The sequence below is a fragment of the Malaclemys terrapin genome, chromosome 16 (genome assembly GCF_027887155.1).
Source record: "Malaclemys terrapin pileata isolate rMalTer1 chromosome 16, rMalTer1.hap1, whole genome shotgun sequence".
NCBI lineage: Eukaryota > Metazoa > Chordata > Testudines > Emydidae > Malaclemys > Malaclemys terrapin.
This window is the reverse complement of record NC_071520.1, coordinates 12,124,218-12,142,473: the sequence shown is the minus strand read 5'-3', so window position 1 is coordinate 12,142,473 and position 18,256 is coordinate 12,124,218. Positions and strand designations below refer to the sequence as shown.

At 48.0% G+C, this 18,256-nt stretch overlaps 1 protein-coding gene across 3 annotated transcripts in view; it reads right to left on the bottom strand.

The window, feature by feature from the left end:
* Positions 1–530: 530 nt before the first annotated feature.
* LOC128824709 (sodium/glucose cotransporter 1-like) overlaps positions 531–18,256 on the bottom strand; it is a 72,783-nt gene continuing 55,057 nt past the window's right edge. For 2 of the 3 annotated variants that reach the window (XM_054006529.1, XM_054006531.1), the window contains 3 exons: positions 10,476–10,691; positions 9,580–9,682; positions 531–2,539 (listed from right to left, as the gene is read on the bottom strand). In XM_054006529.1, coding sequence (XP_053862504.1) covers positions 2,322–2,539; positions 9,580–9,682; positions 10,476–10,691 — 537 coding nt within the window. In that variant the 3' untranslated portion in view covers positions 531–2,321. The remainder of the gene's footprint in view (positions 2,540–9,579; positions 9,683–10,475; positions 10,692–18,256) is intronic. The other variant, XM_054006530.1, reaches the window with a different exon arrangement.

Genomic DNA, 18,256 nt, shown 5'->3' with positions numbered 1-18,256 from the left:
AGCTTTTAGTAGAACTCCTACAGGGCAAGACAAATTATCCTAAGGAGCAGTCAGCTTTGGTTATGGTTGTGAACCCTGGACTCTGCCAGCTCTAGTTGTCAAACCTGAGCCAAGGCAGGTCACTTCACATGTGTTTCAAATGTTTGTCCCTGCAATTCTCAGTCTGTAGTTCCAAAAAGCTTCAATACTCAGCCTGGGTGGAGAAATGAAACATACAAGCAGGTCAGACCCTGACTATCAAGATTGCCCAAGAAGGGGGTCATGGTATAGGCTGCTCAGCTTGGCTGGGAGATCCAGCTGTGTTATTTCTGCCTTTATCCAAATGGTCTCATCTCAGTGTTTTCAGGATAGTTACGAACTGTAGCTAAGAAGGAGCTGCATCATCCACAAGAAGGGCTCAGTCACCAGTTTCTCATCTGCTACAGCAACCCAGAGCCACCATATGAACAGCTGTAGACCCCTAGCCATGGGCATTGGACTCCCAGGTGTGCAAGTGACCAGGACTGAAGAGATTTGATTTCAGCATGTGATCAAAGAGCAATTTTTTTTATTTTTCACATTTTCCATTGTCTTATACAACCAACTCTTGACTTTGTGGACCCCAAACGCATTAGAAAAATTTTAATACATACAAACCTTCATAGTTAGTGAAATATAATGAATTCCATAGTACAACAAAGTGATGACTTAAGATTCTCCCTGCTGCTGTATTCATTAAAAGAAGACAGTTTGCATTAGGATTTAGATTATACTGATTTGATTTGGCACTATGCAGTACATGTCAGGATACTGCAGAGAGACAGAATTATCCTGAAGATCATATTGCAGCTGCAAGAGGACAGTACATTCTGTTATGCACTCCTCTGAAGTAGCAACAGACTGTGAGACAACAGCACAGTGTGATGAAAGTTAAAGGGATTTACAGAAGACCACATTGGCTGGCCTGTTACATGTTGCAGCACAGTTCGCAATGCTGTACAATACTGCAGGTAGATGAGATGCATGTTACACCTCGCTGTGTAGGAAGCTGTAGTACATAAGGCAACAAAGCACTGTGATACAGATTAGCTGTGCCAACTGGGAATTTCCCAAGTGCCTTCTCTGTATCCACGCCTCCTGGGGAAGATGAATTAGATGGTAAGAAGTTCTATCTATTTGCACTTTTCAACCTGGACTTGCAGTATCACACATTGTCTCACCATATTGGTCTCTGAGACCCAAACCAAGGTCATTGCCTCATCACTGTCTCACACTCCCAAATAAGGTGAAGACAATTGGAATTGTTTAGATGGTGTCAGAGCAGAGACTGTTTTCCTTGGGGAAACTACAGTGTAACAGTCTTACTCGTGGCATAAATGAAATTTTGTAGCAAAATTGACATATGAAGATTCATAATTTGACAGGAAAAATACTGTAATGTCTTTGAGTACTTGGAAGCAAGACACAAGGCCAGTGTTCTGATGCTTAGAATATTCACCCATGATAAAGAATTACCAGGTGGTAAATCCACTAAGAAGGGGAATTAAGAGTACACTAGGGCCTTCCTTATAAAATGGAGGTCTACAGTCAATGTAAATGGATGCTAACTTTGACGTATCATGCTGGGGAATCAAAATCAACAAGAATATATTTTTATAAATAGAGCTTTCACATTCAAGGATACATTCATATTAAAACTAAATGCACAGTCTGTGTATGAACTTTTAAAGCTAATCTTGAAGAGTCAGGCATAAACACAACTCTTATTAGGACTGGCCAAACTTGTTCTGCCTAATTTTCAAACCAACTCAAACAGCACAAATACAAAAGTTAAACTCAGAAGCTACGGGGGTTCATATTCCACTTAGGAGAAAGAGTGAATAAAGACTAGAGAGGGAAAAAGTCCACTGAAAAATAGCATAACATATGGAACAGAGACTAGAGACAGAAAAATTCTATTGAAAAAAAAACCACAGCTATAGTATCAAAGGAATACATCAATAAAATGTCATGCATAGGGAACTTACATAAGACAGCCTATATTTTGAAAGGATTCATTCATCCTGAATCTATAGCACAGCCCTCCATATAGCTGAACTAAAGAAAACCTGGGATCACTTTAGGGAAATTAAGAAAAAAGGGGCATAGAAATCAAACTAGTTTCACCAACTTCTTAAAAATAACAATGAATAAATCAATGTAATGAATTAAATCTCAGCTAACTAGTCTGATACGTGGATCTAGTGTAGTGTTGTTTATCTTTTGAAGAATACAGTGCAAATTCAAAAGGAAAATGAACTTGAGTTAGACCTTCATAAAAACTCTGGAGCATAAGGTTAGATTTATGCAAAGAAGGCATGACAGAATACAGCCACACCCAACAGAATGACCCCATTGATGTTCACAACATTTCTCCAGAATGGCACCTCGGAAGTGTCAGTCAGTTTCTTCTCCATTGCTTCCCGCTCCTCTTTGCTCAGTTTGGGCCCTTTTTTCTGATCGAAGCCACAGAACCAGTTGTAGGCCTTCTTCAAGATCCCTTGTCCTTCATCGCCACCTTCTGTGATAGAGAGAATAGCACAAAGGTCAAGAAACATGGTGTGTGAGGATCTAGTAGACTGGCATTAAAACAAGGTCTTGGTGATACAAAGCATTCTTTAGAGACTCTTGTAATTGAAATAGCCCCAAATTTGTGGTCTTAATGATTCAAAAGCTCTCTAGGATGAATGTTGTAATTCCACAGCAGACCTGTGAAGTGAGTGATTCATAACCACCAAATAGCATGGTTCAGAACCAGTCAATTCTTTTGTACCCTACAAACCCCTGTGCTTTCCAGGGCCGCCCAGAGGATTCAGGAGGTCTGGAGTCTTCGGCGGCGGGGGCCCCCCGCCGCCGAAGACCCGGCACTTTGGCAGCAGGTCCCGGGCAGAAGGACCCCCCGCCGCGGGTCTTCGGGGCACTTTGGCAGTGGGTCCCAGAGCGAAAGGACCCCCCGCTGCCGAATTGCTGCCGAAGACCCGGAGTGGAAGAAGCTCCGGGGGCCTGGGCCCCACGAGAGTTTTCCGGGGCCTCCGGAGCGAGTGAAGGATCCTGCTCCAAGCCCCCCGAAAAACTCTTGTGGGGGCCCCTGTGGGCCCCGGGGCAAATTGCCCCACTTGCCCCCCCTCTGGGCGGCCCTGGTGCTTTCCAGTTCACTAAGAAATTGTTATTTACTGTACCTGTGGTTCTTCAAGATCTGATGCAGACATGTATTCCACCTAGGTATATGCACGGCCCAGTGCACCAGAGCTGGAGAAATTTGCCTTAAAGTACCCGCAGAGGGGCGGTGCTCATGCCCTGTGACCACAGACCCTCCCCAGCTACATGAGGCAGTGCCACCACGGCCCTCCCTGAGTTCCCTCACACCAAATGCCTGGAAACGAGATTCTGATGCAGAAGGGACAGAGGGTAGGTCATGGAATACACATCTGCATCACATCTTGAAGCAGTAAGTAATCATTTCTTCTTCAAGTAGATGTAGACATGTATTCCACTTAGGTGACTAACAAGCAGTATCCCCTCTAGGAGGCAGGGTTCAGAGTTTACCTAAACAAGGACTGCAGACCACTCTACCACAGCCTGCATCCACCCTGGAAGATGCAGCTATGGCATAATGGTTCATGAACATATGTATCTATGATCACGTAACAGCCCTGCAAAGGTCCAATATGGAAATGTCACGGAGGAATGCTATGGACGTTGCTTGCACCCTTGTAGAAAGAGTTCGCACCTACTGAAGGGGGGTAGCCAAAGCTATTTCATATGCAGCCTTGATGCAGGATGTTGTCCATTTGGAAACAGTCGGTGAAGAAACTGCTTAACTCTTCATGCCATCGGTGCATGACACAAACAAACGAGGCAGAGCACGAAACAGTTCTGTCCTGCCCAGACAGAAGGCCAGACATTGCCAAACGTATAAGGTGTGGAGACACTGCTCCTGTGGAGGGGAATGCGGCTTAGGAAAGAACACAGGTAAATATATCACCTGGGTCAAATGAAATTGAGAGACCACTTTGGGACAAAAACTTGGGATGCAATCACAAAGTCACTTTGTCTTACGAGAATTGGGTATAAGGAAGCTCTGCCATTAGAGCCTACAACTCACACTGCCTTGCAGATGTTATCACTACCAGGAACGCGGTTTTCTGACATAAAAGTGGAAAGGGACAAGATGCCTGAGGCTCGAACAGAGGTCCCATTAAGTCCGCTAGGACTGAGTTAAGGTCCCACAGAGGAACTGGCTCTCAGACCAGAGGATGTAGACAAAGGAGCCCTTTTAAGACTCTTGATAACATGGCACTGAAGAAGACTGATCTGCTCTGAATGGGGGGGGGAGATGAAATGCCGATATCACTGCCAATGCATTTTCAATGTACTAAACACAAGCCCCAACAACCGAAGGCGAAGTGGGTACTCCAAAATGTCCAGACTAGAAGCCAGGATTTGCTGGATTCTATACGCTCGTGACCAGACTGAAAATAGCTTCCATTTTCCTGAATAGGCCATCCTGGTGCAGGGTTTTCTACTGTTAAGGAGGACTTGTTGGGCAGCTGCTGTACACTGCTCTTCCTCCTCACACATCCATGGAGCAGCCACACCATGAGATGCATGGAGCTGAGTGCAGGATGCAAGGTGAAGCCTTGGTTCTGAGTGAGTAAGTCGGGATGGGGAGGATGGTACAGGAGGTTGAAGGTCGGAGAACCAGCATTGTCTCAGCCACACTGGGACAATGAGAATGAGCTTTTCCCAATCCGCTTTGAGTTTGAGGATGACCTGAGGAATGATCGGGATTGGGGCAAAGGATGCTCCAAGCTGTGAAGATGACCCGGAGGACGTGTCTTCAGGGACCACTCATGACTCAGGGAAAAATACTTGCTGACATGATCTGCAAGATGATTCTGAACCCCAGGCAAGTGAATAGCTCTTTAAATAATGCTCTCCTCGATGCAAAACTGCCACAGCCTGATCGCCAGAAGGCAGAGCCACCTGGAGTCTACTCTCCCTTGTTTATTCACATAATACATCACAATGGTATTGTCAGTAAGTATGTGAACCACTGAGTCTCTGATACAGTCCCGAAAAGCATGATATGCATTGCAGATGGCCTACAGCTCCAGCATGTTGATATGGAGTGAGGATTCCTGTTCCAACCACAGCCCTTGTACTTTCAGTGACCCCAGGTGCGCCCTCCAATACCTCAGAGAGGCATCAGTAACAACCAACATGGTTGGCGAGAGCTGGATAAAGGGAATGCCCTGGCAAACGTTCTCTGCATGCATCCACCACTGCAAAAAGTCCAGGGCCAGTGGAAGAAGATGAACCAGTCTGTCTAGAGGGTGAAGAGTAGGATGGTTAACCTTCCTGAGCCACATTTGAAGGGGTTGAAGGCACAGACTTGCAAACTGGACCACCTGCATTTAAGTGGGAATGCGGCCCAAGAGTCTCAGACACGTCCGAACTGTTGTGGAAGGCTCAGACTGCAGACTGAGGCAATGGTGGTGAATTATCTGAAAACGGTCAGTCAACAGAAACACTTTTGACATCATGGAATGTAAGAGGGCCCCAATTAACTCGATTTTCTCAGTGGGAACAAGGTTACCTTCCTGGTGTTGAGGATGAGATCAAGATAGCCATGCGAGCACAGCGTGGTGCTGAGGTCAGCAAGAACTTCCTCTCTGGAGTTCTGTCCCTCAGTAACCAGTCATTCAGATTCAGGAAGATGTGAATTCCTTTCTTCCTGAAATATGCTGTAACAACGGCCATGCATTTGGTAAAAACCTTGGGGGGCAGAAGAGAGGCTGAATGGAAGCACTGTGTACTAAAAGTGGTGCTCTGCCATGACGAATCGAAGGAATTTTCTGTGGCTCAGCAAAATTGCCAAATGGAAGTAGTCATCCTGAAGGTCCAGAGCAGCAAACCAGTCGTTCTGAGACAATGCAAGGAGAATATTAGACAGACATCCATTTGGAACATCATGTACCTGATATATTTGTTGAGGCCGCGAAAGACAAGCATGGGTCTTACTCCTCCCTTGGATTTGGGTACCAGAAAGTACTGGAAGTAGAAGCTGTGACCCCAGTGTTCCTGCAGAACCTCTTCCATCGCTCCAAAAGCCAGGAGAGAGTAGACCTGCTTGAGGAGCAGTATCTCATGAGAGAGGGGTCCCTGAAGAGGGACTGGGAGGGAGGATGGGGAGATGGTGTGGAGAGAAACTGGATGGCATAACCCAATCTGACAGTGCTTAGGATCCAGCTGTCAGTGGTGGTCAAGCCCCAAACATTGTGAAAACAGGCCAGCCTGTCCCCAAAAAGGGGAGATGAGGAGGGAGGAGCAAGGATGGGAACAGTGCTCTGGACCAAGGAATCAAAATGGGCATGTGGAGGGCACCAGGGAGGGGCCAAACCCCGAGTCCAACTGCTTTCTCCTGTGGGATCTATCCCTCTTTCTGGGGTAGTCCCATTGCCTCAGAGGAGCGAAAGGCTGGCCAAACATGCACTGCAGACGATACTGCTGTTGCACCTCTGCATTGCTGGCGTGTACACCCCAAGGACCGCAGGGTGGCCTGGGAATCAAAGAAGTGCAGCAATTTTGTCCAAAAACAGTGTTTAGCTGTTGAAGGGCAAATCCTCAATGGCTTGCTGGACATTAGGGGCACTGCCCGAATTCTGCAGCTAGAAGCCCTCCTCATGGTGACCGTGGAGGCCATCACTCTGGCTGAGGTGTCCGTGACCTCTAGTGTGGACTGCAAGGACATCTTAGCAGCCCTCAGTGACAAATTCCCAAAATTCCTCTTGCGAGGCCTCCGGGAGCTGCTCTGCAAACTTTGACACAGTTGTGCAGTTAAAAAAAATTGTACTTGGATAGTAAGGCTTGCTGGTTAGCAATTCACATCTGTAAGGAAGAGGAAGTGTAAATCTTCGTGCCCATGAGATCCAATCATATAGAATCCCTATTCTTGGGGTTGGATTTAAACCAGCCCTGCCAGGCTGTTATTCACCACAGTTGCAGCTAAGGAATTTGGGGCTGGATGGGAGTAAAACCCCTCAAATCCCTGCATGGGAATGAAACAATGCTTTTCCATGTGCTTAGCTGCAGGCAGTACCGAAGCCAGCATGCTCCAGAGGGCCTTAACTGGTTCAAGGAGTGCATCATTGCTAGGGAGGACAACTCTACCAGGGCAGACAGCTGCAGATATTCACTAATTTGTGGGTGTTCTCTTGCAAAAACTCCACTTGGATACTAAGGGAAGCAACTACCTGCTGCAAAAGGCCTTGGTACACCTTAAAATCCTCCGGTACCAAAGGGGAGGATGAGCTGGGCAGCAGAGATTCATCTGAAGATGATGATGAGCCCCTTAGCTGAGCCAAACCAGATCCTGTCCCAGAGCTGATGGGCCTGCATGGGAGGACTCCGGAGGCTCTGCAGGGTGAAGGACCACCAGTGCCTGGGCCTGCAGCGGATGGACAGTCACCACCACATCCTGGCTGATGATCTCGCCTTTGAGCAAGACGAAGAGCAGAACCTCCAAAACTGAGGGGTGTTCCACGGATTCCATGGAGGCCACTGACATAGGTCAGGCATGGGTGGCCAGTAGGTGCTGGGCCAGGGCCCTCCATCCTGACCACAAGACGTGTGCCAATCCTGGTACCCGTAACAGTCCATCAACAGTCCCCAGTGCTGGTCAGGCGATGGAGAACAGGAGGATGATGACACTGACTCAGACGCAGAGGAGCCTCGGGATGCTGGAGATAAGGGCGGAGCGAGACCAAAGGGAGCGAGATGCAAAACTGACTCATCCATCGCCCGGAACAAGGCAGGAGGCGGCATCGCAGAAGTGGCTGTTGGTCCCAAATTGAGCAGTGATATTGGGGTGTCTTAGGATACTGATGTCAAGGCCAGTGAAAGCCACCATAGAAGCATTTGCAGAGCCAATTGCAGAGGTCTGAGGAGTTTCCCGGTACTGAGGTCCCCTGTATCAATTCCAGTACCAGCCCTGCTTCCACAACATGGGGAAGGGGAAAGCTGGGGTGCAGTGCAAACAGACCTGAGGGGTCAGTAGCTTGTTCAATCAATGGGGCAAGAGATGACACAACCCTGGCAAAATCCTGGACCAAAGGAAAGGGTGGGACAGAAAAGCAGAAGTCTGTAGCTGCCTGGTGTGCTGTCAATGTGGAAACAGTCAGGACCAGCATCTCCCTCATTGGTACCGGACTAAACAGACACTCGGAGGCTGGAACCAGAGTCAACAGTACAGGGTTTCTGACCTCCCTACTCAGTACCAGGGAAGGGATGGAGATACCTATACCATCCTGTGTGCCAGCATCAACTCCGTGCTGGTCCATGTTTTTCCTGGGGGAGGCGGAAGAGTCACCCCAAGACCTGGAGCAATCTCAACTGGTCTTATGCAACCTTTTCCTCAGCACAGTTGACAGGGAGCAGCTCCTCTGTTTCTTCGGAGAGATGCCTGCTCCAGTGTGCTGGGCGAGCGAGCATACAGCCTAAGTGGAATATGGGCCTGCATCTACTCGAAGAAGAACAGTTTGTTCCCAGTTAGCAGTGATAACTGGCAGCTGAAAACACTGGTAGCTCATAAATGCTAAAAATCACTAAGCTGATTCAAGCACATTATAAATACTTAAATATACATGATTTGCGACAGGATTGAAAAGTGTTGGGTACAGAGTAATGGGTCACACCTTCACCCCCGGCCTCTCCGACTACACTGCCATCTGCAGCAGGGGCAGCTACACCCACTTTCCTTCCTCAACATGCTCCCTCTGGCTCTTACACAGGTAAGGTTAGGGAGGGTAGCTACACAGGAAGCAGCTCCAACGTTCTGCTGGAAAAGACATCTCTTGCAAGGAGCAATTCCCTACCAGCTATTTCTGGCTGGTTTAAGGCAACTTTGCCCTGCTTACATGGTGCACAGAGGCCCTAGCAGGCTAGAGACTCCAGCCCTGACTCTTTAGCCTGAGACTGAGAAGCAGGTCACCGTGCAGCTCTCTCTCTACTTATTCAACTGTTTTTGTATTTTTTCTCTTTGTATTAACTGGCTGAATTCAGTGGTGCTTGGTATCAGAGCCTGGAGCCAGGCAGAGTTTTGTGCAAGTTTCCCCAGTTCAATTCTGGGAAAACATCTTCACCCTGCTGTGCACCACCCTTTGCTGTTCCAAAACCTAACCCCTGGCCTACACCACTTCCAAATGCATCTTCATTCAGTCCTTTCACACAACTCTGCCATCACCCCTGACCAGCACCATCCACTTACTTTGTTCTAGCCCTGAGCCTCTCATCTAATTACATGAAGTCTTTGTGCTACGCACAAAAATCAACAGGGAACTAGACTGCCATCATGTAATTCATTTCACTCCCAATCTACATCAGACCCACCAGACCAACAGTGGTGAAAAATTATTGCACTAACTCTGTGCATACTAGCCCTTCAGCATCTGTTTTCAAGGGAGTACAAGGCACTTCATTGTTTCTTCAGGAATGAAGTTAGGGACCTCAAATACGTTGATGGCTTCTACAAATCTTAACAGAATTTTATTCAGAAATCACCTGATTCATCATCTTTACTCTCAAGTCCCTCAATCCTCTCATCTGCATCCAGGTCAATACGCTTCTCCTCGCTGTTCCGCAGAGTCCAGCACAAGCCATAGAGCTGCCATTAAACAAAATGAGCTTACAAAGCTGCAGCCTTAGAATACTGAAACCAACACATGGAGATCGCTATAAGAACGGCCAGACTGGGTCAGACCAAAGGTCCATCTAGCCCAGTGTCCTGTCCTCTGACAGTGGCCAATGGCAGGTGCCGCAAAGGGAATGAACAGACAGGTTATCATCGAGTGATCCATGCCCTGTCACCCAATCCCAGCTTCTGGCAAACAGAGGCTAAGGACACCATTCCCGCCCATCCTGGCTAATAGCCATTGATCCTGGCTATCAGATTTGGGGGTCATGAATGTTTACTAAGTAATATGCAGGGATTATTAGGGATCTCATAAGAGTAGGGAGATACTGTAGGAGACAATTCCTGTTTCCCTTCCTTAACAACTTCATTCCTGAAATCTTTGCTACACCACAGAAAATGCACCACCTACTGTTTGTGGCTCTTAGGGATCAAATTCCAGTATTATTCCACAGTGTATACTATATAATGTCTTCAAGGTACTTCTGATTACAGAATAATCTCCAGAACCTTGTTTATGTAGCCGAGAGTGCTGCATTTCCAGAGATCTCAGGACCAAGGAATAATTTGGGGAAGATGTAAAATTTCACTCTGAACCCAATTAGGTGGGAGGATCCTGTATGATTTGCATAATCTAAATTCTAGGATTGAATATACTTATTAATACTCGTAAAGTGTAAATTAAAGTGATTTTTTTTTCATAGCTCGTCGGTATCTCGGGGAGCAGGAGTGGGAATAAAAGAGCAGGAGAGGCAACAATACTCACATGTACATCAGGAATAGGTTTAGTTATCAGTGAGATACCCAGGATGACGATGGTGGAGATCGTAAAAAGGATTATAGCAAAGTAAAGGTAATGAACTCCACAAATTATCTTTGGACAGTTGCTGGGGTTTACACAGCTTCCAGGACCATAGGCAAACTCTGCAATCATTCGAGACAGCCCAACTACCAGTCCAATGAACAAGCCCCAGAAAGCACCCTGCAAAAGAAAGTGACCCGCAGAATTATCAGAAAGAGTTGTTGAGGATATAGAAATACATCACCTCTTTTAATCTCTTAATATCAGTGCAATATGTAATGCTGCCATTGGACATGTGAGCAACCTACAGCAACAAGTGGTTAAGAATAGAGAGAACATGAGCCTTCTTATTGGCCAGAACCAAACCAGTTATTAAAATGTACTGGGCTAGAACATCAGGAGAATCTCCAAAAGCCTTTGAAAAGGCCAAATGCTTTTCCTGATTTTAAAAGTAATTCTTGTATTTTCTGTATAAAACTGCATCTTCGAACCTTGAGCCCTGCCTCCCACATTGAAATTACACACAGGTTAACTGTAGGGTGGCTTGGGAGTGCTAGCCTATACTTGCTACTTTGTTAGCTGGGTTATTGGCAGGGGTTCTAAACAAGAATAGCAGCACTGCAGAACTTGTTTTTAAAAGAAATTATCTCAGGAATTACATGGAATTTGCACTCAGACATTAGAAGTAAAGATTTTTCTTCAAGTGGCTGCAGATGTGTATTCCTCTCAGATGGGTGCACACCCATCACACCAAAGCTGGAAAACTTTGCCTAGCAGTAGTCATCGGGGTAGTGCTCAGGCCCTGGGGCTCCAGCCCCTTCCCTCTCTATTTAAGGGGAGCACTGCCCCTACCCTTCTCAGATCCTTCTCACTGCCCACAGCTAGAGTCGGAGCATTCTGTGTGGTGATTTACCTCACACTGTTCATCTCAGTTTCTCTGGGAACTTACTTTATATAGCTCTTCTTCTTCGAGTGCTTGCTCATGTCCATTCCAATAGGTGTGTGTGCGAGCCACGTGCATGATCATTGGAAGGTTTTACCCTAGCGGTACCCGTCGGGTCGGCTGTGGAGCCCCCTGAAGTGGCGCCTTCATGGCAGCATATATAGGCCCCTGCCGACCCGCCACCTGCTCAATTCCTTTTTACCGCCAGTGATGGTCGTTGGAGCAACTTGTCTCTTCCTTTAGCAAGTGCTTTCCTAGTGTTTTTTCCTGTACATGGTTGTTAATCGTTATTATAGTAGTTAGTTTAAGTTGGGGTTCCCCCCCTCCCCCGCCTAAGTTTTTCCCCCTCACCAGGGCATGCCGCGGCCCCACAGGTTCAAGCTGTGTGATAAGTGTGGTAAGCCTATGCCAAGAGGGGATCTGCAAGCCGCTTGTCTGAAGTGCCTGGGAGAGGGACATTTGCAGGACAGGTGTAGTATTTGCAGAGGCTTCAAGCCCAGAACCAAAAGGGAGAGAGTCTATCGGCTGAAACTCCTTTTAATGAAGTCCGCTCTCTGGCCTCAACTGGCACAAGAGGCGGCACCAGCAGCCTCGGTGCACAGCGCAGCTGCCTCGGTGCAGGACACCTTATGAGGAAGGACCCGCATAAGGAGCATCGGCACCGCTCCACAGTGTGCAAAGCCGGCTCATCAGTGCGACCCCAATCACAATCCCCAGTGCCGCATAAGAAGAAAAAGGCAAAGAAGAGCCGTTCCCCCACCAAGAACAGCAAACAGGACACCAGTGTCATGTGTCCCACGCCGGGACACCAGAAGGCTGTTCTATCGGTCCTAACACCGTTTACTCTGGCCTCGAGGGGAGGTCCGTCGAGTCCAGTATCGGTGGACTCCCCAGTCCGGGAGGTGCTGGAGGAGGACCTGAACCTTCCCTCCACACCAGATACTTTCAAGGCAGCACAGGACTTGACTGCCATGACGACACAGTCCCCCGCCTTGCATTCCCAGGCACTGGTTCAGGTGCAGATGGCACAAGCCCTGGCTCATCCTGCAGTGCCGATGCCTCGTACATCTGCTGCACCACTTCGGGCACTGACGTCAGCATCACCTGCGACTCCATCTGCGGCACTGATGGCAGTACCGTCTGTGGCACCAATATCGGCACCACCAATCTGGCACCAGGGCAAGCCCACCAAGATGCCCCATCGCTTCGGTACCGCTCCCCAGCACCACTGGGTTCTGCTCTAGGGGCAATACAGGAGGTTCCTCGGGAGTTATGGGGCAGGGGATTCTACTCCCGATATTTCCTCATCCCCAATGCCAAAGGTGGGCTCAGACCTATTCTGGATCTGTGAAATCTCAACACATTTATAAGAAAGCTGAAGTTTCGTGTGATCTCTCTGGCCACCATCATTCCTTCTCTGGATCCGGGGGACTGGTACGCCACCCTCAACCTGAAGGAAGCGTACTTCCGTATATCGATTATTCCGGCGCACAGACGATTCCTGAGATTTGTGGTCAGCGGCCGACACTACCAGTTCACTGTACTCCGATTCGGGCTTTCTCTGCAAATGCCGGGTATGGGTCTTCCCGTACCTGGACGACTGGCTCATCAAGGGCGATTCTCGAGTGCAAGTGCAAGAGCACATGGCGTTGGCACACACCACTTTCAGCAGGTTGGGGCTCATTCTGAACGGGCCCAAGTCTACCCTAGCCCCAACCCAAAAAATAGAATTTATTGGGGCTCTCCTGGACTCCACCCAAGTCAGAGCATCCCTGCCCAAGTTCCGGTTCCAAAGCATCAGGGGCATCATCGAGAGCCTCCGCCGGTTTCCAACCACTACGGCCAGAAACTGCATGAAGCTTCTGGGGCATATGGTGGCCTGCACGTATGTGGTACAACACGCCAGATTGCACCTTTGCCTCCTCCAGGCTTGGTTGGCGAATGTATACAGACCAAGCCGGGACCCTCTGGACAGACTGGTGACCCTCCCGCCTCCAATTCTCGAGTCCCTCAACTGGTGGCTACAACCTCAGGTGGTCTGTACAGGAGTGCCCTTCACCAAGTCTCAGCCCTCACTGTCGCTGGTCACAGACGCATCGGAGATGGGCTGGAGAGCACACCTGGGCAGTATCAGAACTCAAGGCCTGTGGTCACAACCAGAACTATCACTGCCTATCAATGTCAGAGACCTGAGAGCCGTTCGCCTGGCTTGCCAGATGTTCCAGGCCCATCTTCAGAGCAAGTGTGTCTGAGTGATGACGGACAACACCACAGCGATGTTCTATATAAACAAACAGGGCGGTACTTGCTCCTCTCCCCTGTGCCAGGAAGCTCTCCGACTGTGGGACTTCTGCATCACACACTCCATCCAGCTACAAGCCTCATATCTGCCAGGAGCACAGAACAAACTAGCGGACCACCTCAGCCGCTCGTTCAACACTCACGAGTGGTCACTCAGAGCGGACATTGCCCTTTCCATCTTCCAGAGGTGGAGCTATCCCCACATGGACCTGTTTGTGATGCGGAGCAACAGAAAGTGCCAGCTGTTCTGCTCCTTTCAGAACCACAGCCTTGGCTCCATAGCAGATGCTTTTCACCTCCCATGGATGGGTCATCTGCTATATGCGTTCCCACCCTTCCCGCTCATACACAAGGTCCAGCAGGGCTTCGGTGATCCTCGTAGCACCAGCGTGGCCCTGCCAGCACTGGTTCACCACGTTGCTGAAACTATCAGTGGACAGGCCAGTAGCCCTTCCTATGCTCCCGGACCTCATCACGCAAGACCACACTTTTGTATCTGAAAAGACAGGAGTTGGTGATATAATCTATTAAGGTGCACCTGGCTGCCAGCTCAGCCTTCCACCCAGGCGTGACGGGTAGGTTGGTCTTTGGAAATCCCATGGTTGGTCAGTTTCTCATGGGCTTGGACAGGCTTTATCCGCAGGTGCGGCAGCCCCTTCCCCAGTGGGATCTCAACCTGGTTCTCTCCAGACTTATGGGGCCCCCTTTCAAGCCCATGGCAACCTGCCTTCTATCCTACCTGTTCTGGAAGGTGGCTTTTCTGGGGGCCATAACCTCAGCCAGAAAGATCTCTGAACTCAGAGTGCTGACTTCCGAGCCTCCCTACACGTTTTTTTTTATAAAGACAAGGTGCAACTACACCTTCACCCAGCGTACCTACCCAAGGTAGTCTCACACCTTCATGTAAACCAGGACATATTTTTACCGGTATTCTTTCCTAAACCTCATGCCAGCAATAGAGAGCGAGTACTTCATTCTCTGGACGCCAGGCGTGCCCTAGCCTTCTACACTGAATGCATGAAGATGTTTCATAAGTCACCACAGCTCTTTACTGCAATCACCTAAAGGATTAAAGGGCTTCCCATCTTATCTCAGCACATTTCATCGTGGATCATGTCCTGCATCAGAACGTGCTACATGCCGCATTCCTTGCGCAAGTCCCTATTCAGGACATATGCAAGGCAGCAACATGGTCTTCCATCCACACCTTCATGTCACACTATGCCATCAGTCAACAGGCGAGACACGATGTGGCCTTCGGCAGGGCAGTACTTCAGTCAGCAACTCAGTGAATTCTGACCCCTCCTCCATGGAAACTGCTTGGGAGCCACCTATTGGAATGGACATGAGCAAGCACTCGGAGAAAACGGTTACTTACCATCTCCTAACCGTTGTTCTTCGAGACGTGTTGCTCATGTCCATTCCAAATCCCACCCGCCTCCCCTCTGTCGGAGTATTCCAGCAAGAAGGAACTGAACAGGCGGCGGATCGGCAGGGGCCTATATACAGTGCCATGAAGGCACCACTCCACGGGACTCCACAGACGACCCACTGGGTACCGCTAGGGTAAAAGACAATTGTGCATGTGGCGCATGCACACGCCTATTGGAATGGACATGAGCAACACATCTCGAAGAACAGCAGTTACGAGATGGTAAGTAACCGTTTTTTTCTTAGTGTAGTCTAGTAGTACCCTTAGGTTTAGTTAAAATAGTTAAGATAGCTAGTTTGTTGCACTGGGTGATGCTCTTACCGTGATTTAAACATTATCTATTGTATGGGGTTGCTATCCCCAACAGTGAACCTCACCCATGGTGTTTGTTGTGCCTAGGAAAAGGGCACAATAATGAGAGGTGTTCTATATGCAAGTCCTTTAAGAGGAGGACTCAGGTTAGCGAGGAACTTGCATCGGAAACAACACCTCTCAAAGTAGGCCGTGAGGCCCTCAGCACTAGGGACTTCTTCAAACCATATAGCTCCATGTTCTCTTTCAGAGCAGACATGAAATGTGACTCCTGGCTCAAGATTTGGTGCTTCTCCTAACAGAAACTGTTCTCCTTCCTCAGATCCTCCAAGGAAGAGGTCTCATAAGACTAAGCAGGACTACTAAAGTGCTCTTAGGGATTCCATCATATGGCTGCATCATATACATCATATGGCTGCATGCACTTTCGTAGACCAGCATGCGAGACTGTGCTTTTGCCTTCTTCAAATGTAAAGCTGTCAATTGTCGGACAGTCTTGTCTAAGTGCCTCTGGAGACCCTGGACTCCCTATAGCAGTTCTGAACAACATATGCCAGGATGTTCCCTTTGCATGTCCTCCACTGACCAGGACTATAGTCACCAATGCCATCATCAATAGGTTGGAGAACACATCTAAGAGCGTTGAAAATTCAGGGCTTGTGCTCATAACAAGTTTCCCTCCACATCAATGTCTTTGAGCTTCAGGCCATTAACAATGCCGCTGAACCTTCCAGGATCACACCAGTAGTACAGCAGTTCATGTGCTTAACAATAACACTGCAATATACTATGAGAACAAGCAGGGTAGAGCTCACTCCAACTTGCTGTGTCAGGAGGCAATAAAGTATTGGCAGTTCTGCATCTCGGAGAGCATCATTCCTACAGCCACTCACTTACCTGGGGCTCAGAACCACTTGGCAGATCACCTCAGCAGGAATTTCTCCCAAAATCATGAGTGGTCTCTGAAGTCTTGTACTGAGGTCCATCTCTATGGAATGGGGCATTCCCAACTGTTGACCAGTTTGCCAAGACAACCAGAAGTGACATTCATTTTGCTCTTGAGCAGATCTTGGTCCAGGCTCCTTAACTGACGCTTTCCATATCAATCATGGATCAGCTCTAATGTATGCCTTCTCTCTGATCCCAATCACCCCACAGTACATTCTCAAGTTGAAATTGGACCATGCCAAACTGATTCTCATTGCTCCAGCCTGGCCAAGGCAATGTTGGTTCTCCAACCTTCTCAGTCTATCAGTTTGGCCTCCCATATCTCTTCATCCCAACCTACAGACTCAGCACTAGGTCGAGTTTTGCATACAGCACTTCATATTCTGCATCTCACAGTGTGGATGCTACCATGGCTAGAGAAGGAGGAGGAGGAATGATGTTCAGAAGCTGTTCATCAGGTGTTGCTTAACAGCAGGAAGCCCTCTCCACTCAACCAAATAAGTCGCCTTAGTAAACATTTTTCAGTTTGGGCACTTGCTCGGGGAATTCAGCCAATGCTGGTTGGTATTCAGGGCATTTTGGAGTACCTATTACACCTTCAGTATCCTGGTCTCTTCCTCAGCTCATTAAGGGTTCACTTGGGAGAAATTTTGGCATTTCATCCACCCATCCAAGTAAAGTCAGTTTTCTCAAAACCCCATGGTGGTGAGATTTCAAATGGGAATCATTCATCTCCACCTGCCTGTGAAAAAGCCAGTTCCCTTGTGGGACCTTCATAGTGTCCTGGCTGCCCTTATTGGGGTTGATTGAAATCTCTGTTCTCTGTCCCTCCGTATGAAAAGACAGCCTTCCCTATAGATATGAGATCTACAAGAGTATGCAAGCTGCAGACCTTAATAGCAGAGCCCCAGTACATACAGTTTTTCAATGACAAAGTAGCTTTATGGCCGCATCCAAAAATTTTCTAGAAAGTGGTTTCGTAGTTTAATCTTAACCAAATGGTTTATTTACTGATGTTTTCCTAAACCACACTCCAACACAGATAAACAGTGCCTTCAGTTGTTGGATATGAGGCAATGGCTGGCATTCTACCTCGACTGTACTAAGCCTCTTCGGGCATTGCTTCATCTGTTTATCTCCTATGCACTTTGAATGAAGGAACAGGCGATTTCTGGGCACATAGTTTCCATGGATGACTTCTTGCATTCCATCTGCCTATGAACTAGCTGAGACTGTGCCTCCACAAAGACTGTGGGTTCATTCGACGAGGGCCCAAGTGATGTCAATAGCACTGAGCGGTGATGGTTCAATATTGGAGATTTGCAGGGCTGCTACCTGGTCTTCTGTACATACTTTTACCAAGCGTTATGCAATTACCACTCCATCTACATCAGATAAAACTTCAGGAGGGCAGTCCTGCAATCATCTTTAAGTATAGTCCAAGTTCAACCTCCTATGAGTACAGCTTGTGAGTCACATGAGTGGAATACACATCTACAACCATTTGAAGAAGAAAATATAGATACTTACCTATATTGTAACTTGTTCTTCAAGATGGGAGGAGGGAAATGCATATTGCATGACCCACCTTCTGTCCCCTCTACATCAAAGTTTCTACTCTTGACATCCAGTGTGAAGAAATTGAGTGGGGATTGGGGCAGCACCGCCCCTGTGAGTACTGCTAGGCAAAGTTCTCCAGCTTTGGGGCAATGGGCACATGCACACCTGAGTGCAATATATGTACACCCACATTTTGAAGAACAACAGTTACAATACAGATAAATAACCATCTTCTCCCATCTTGACATA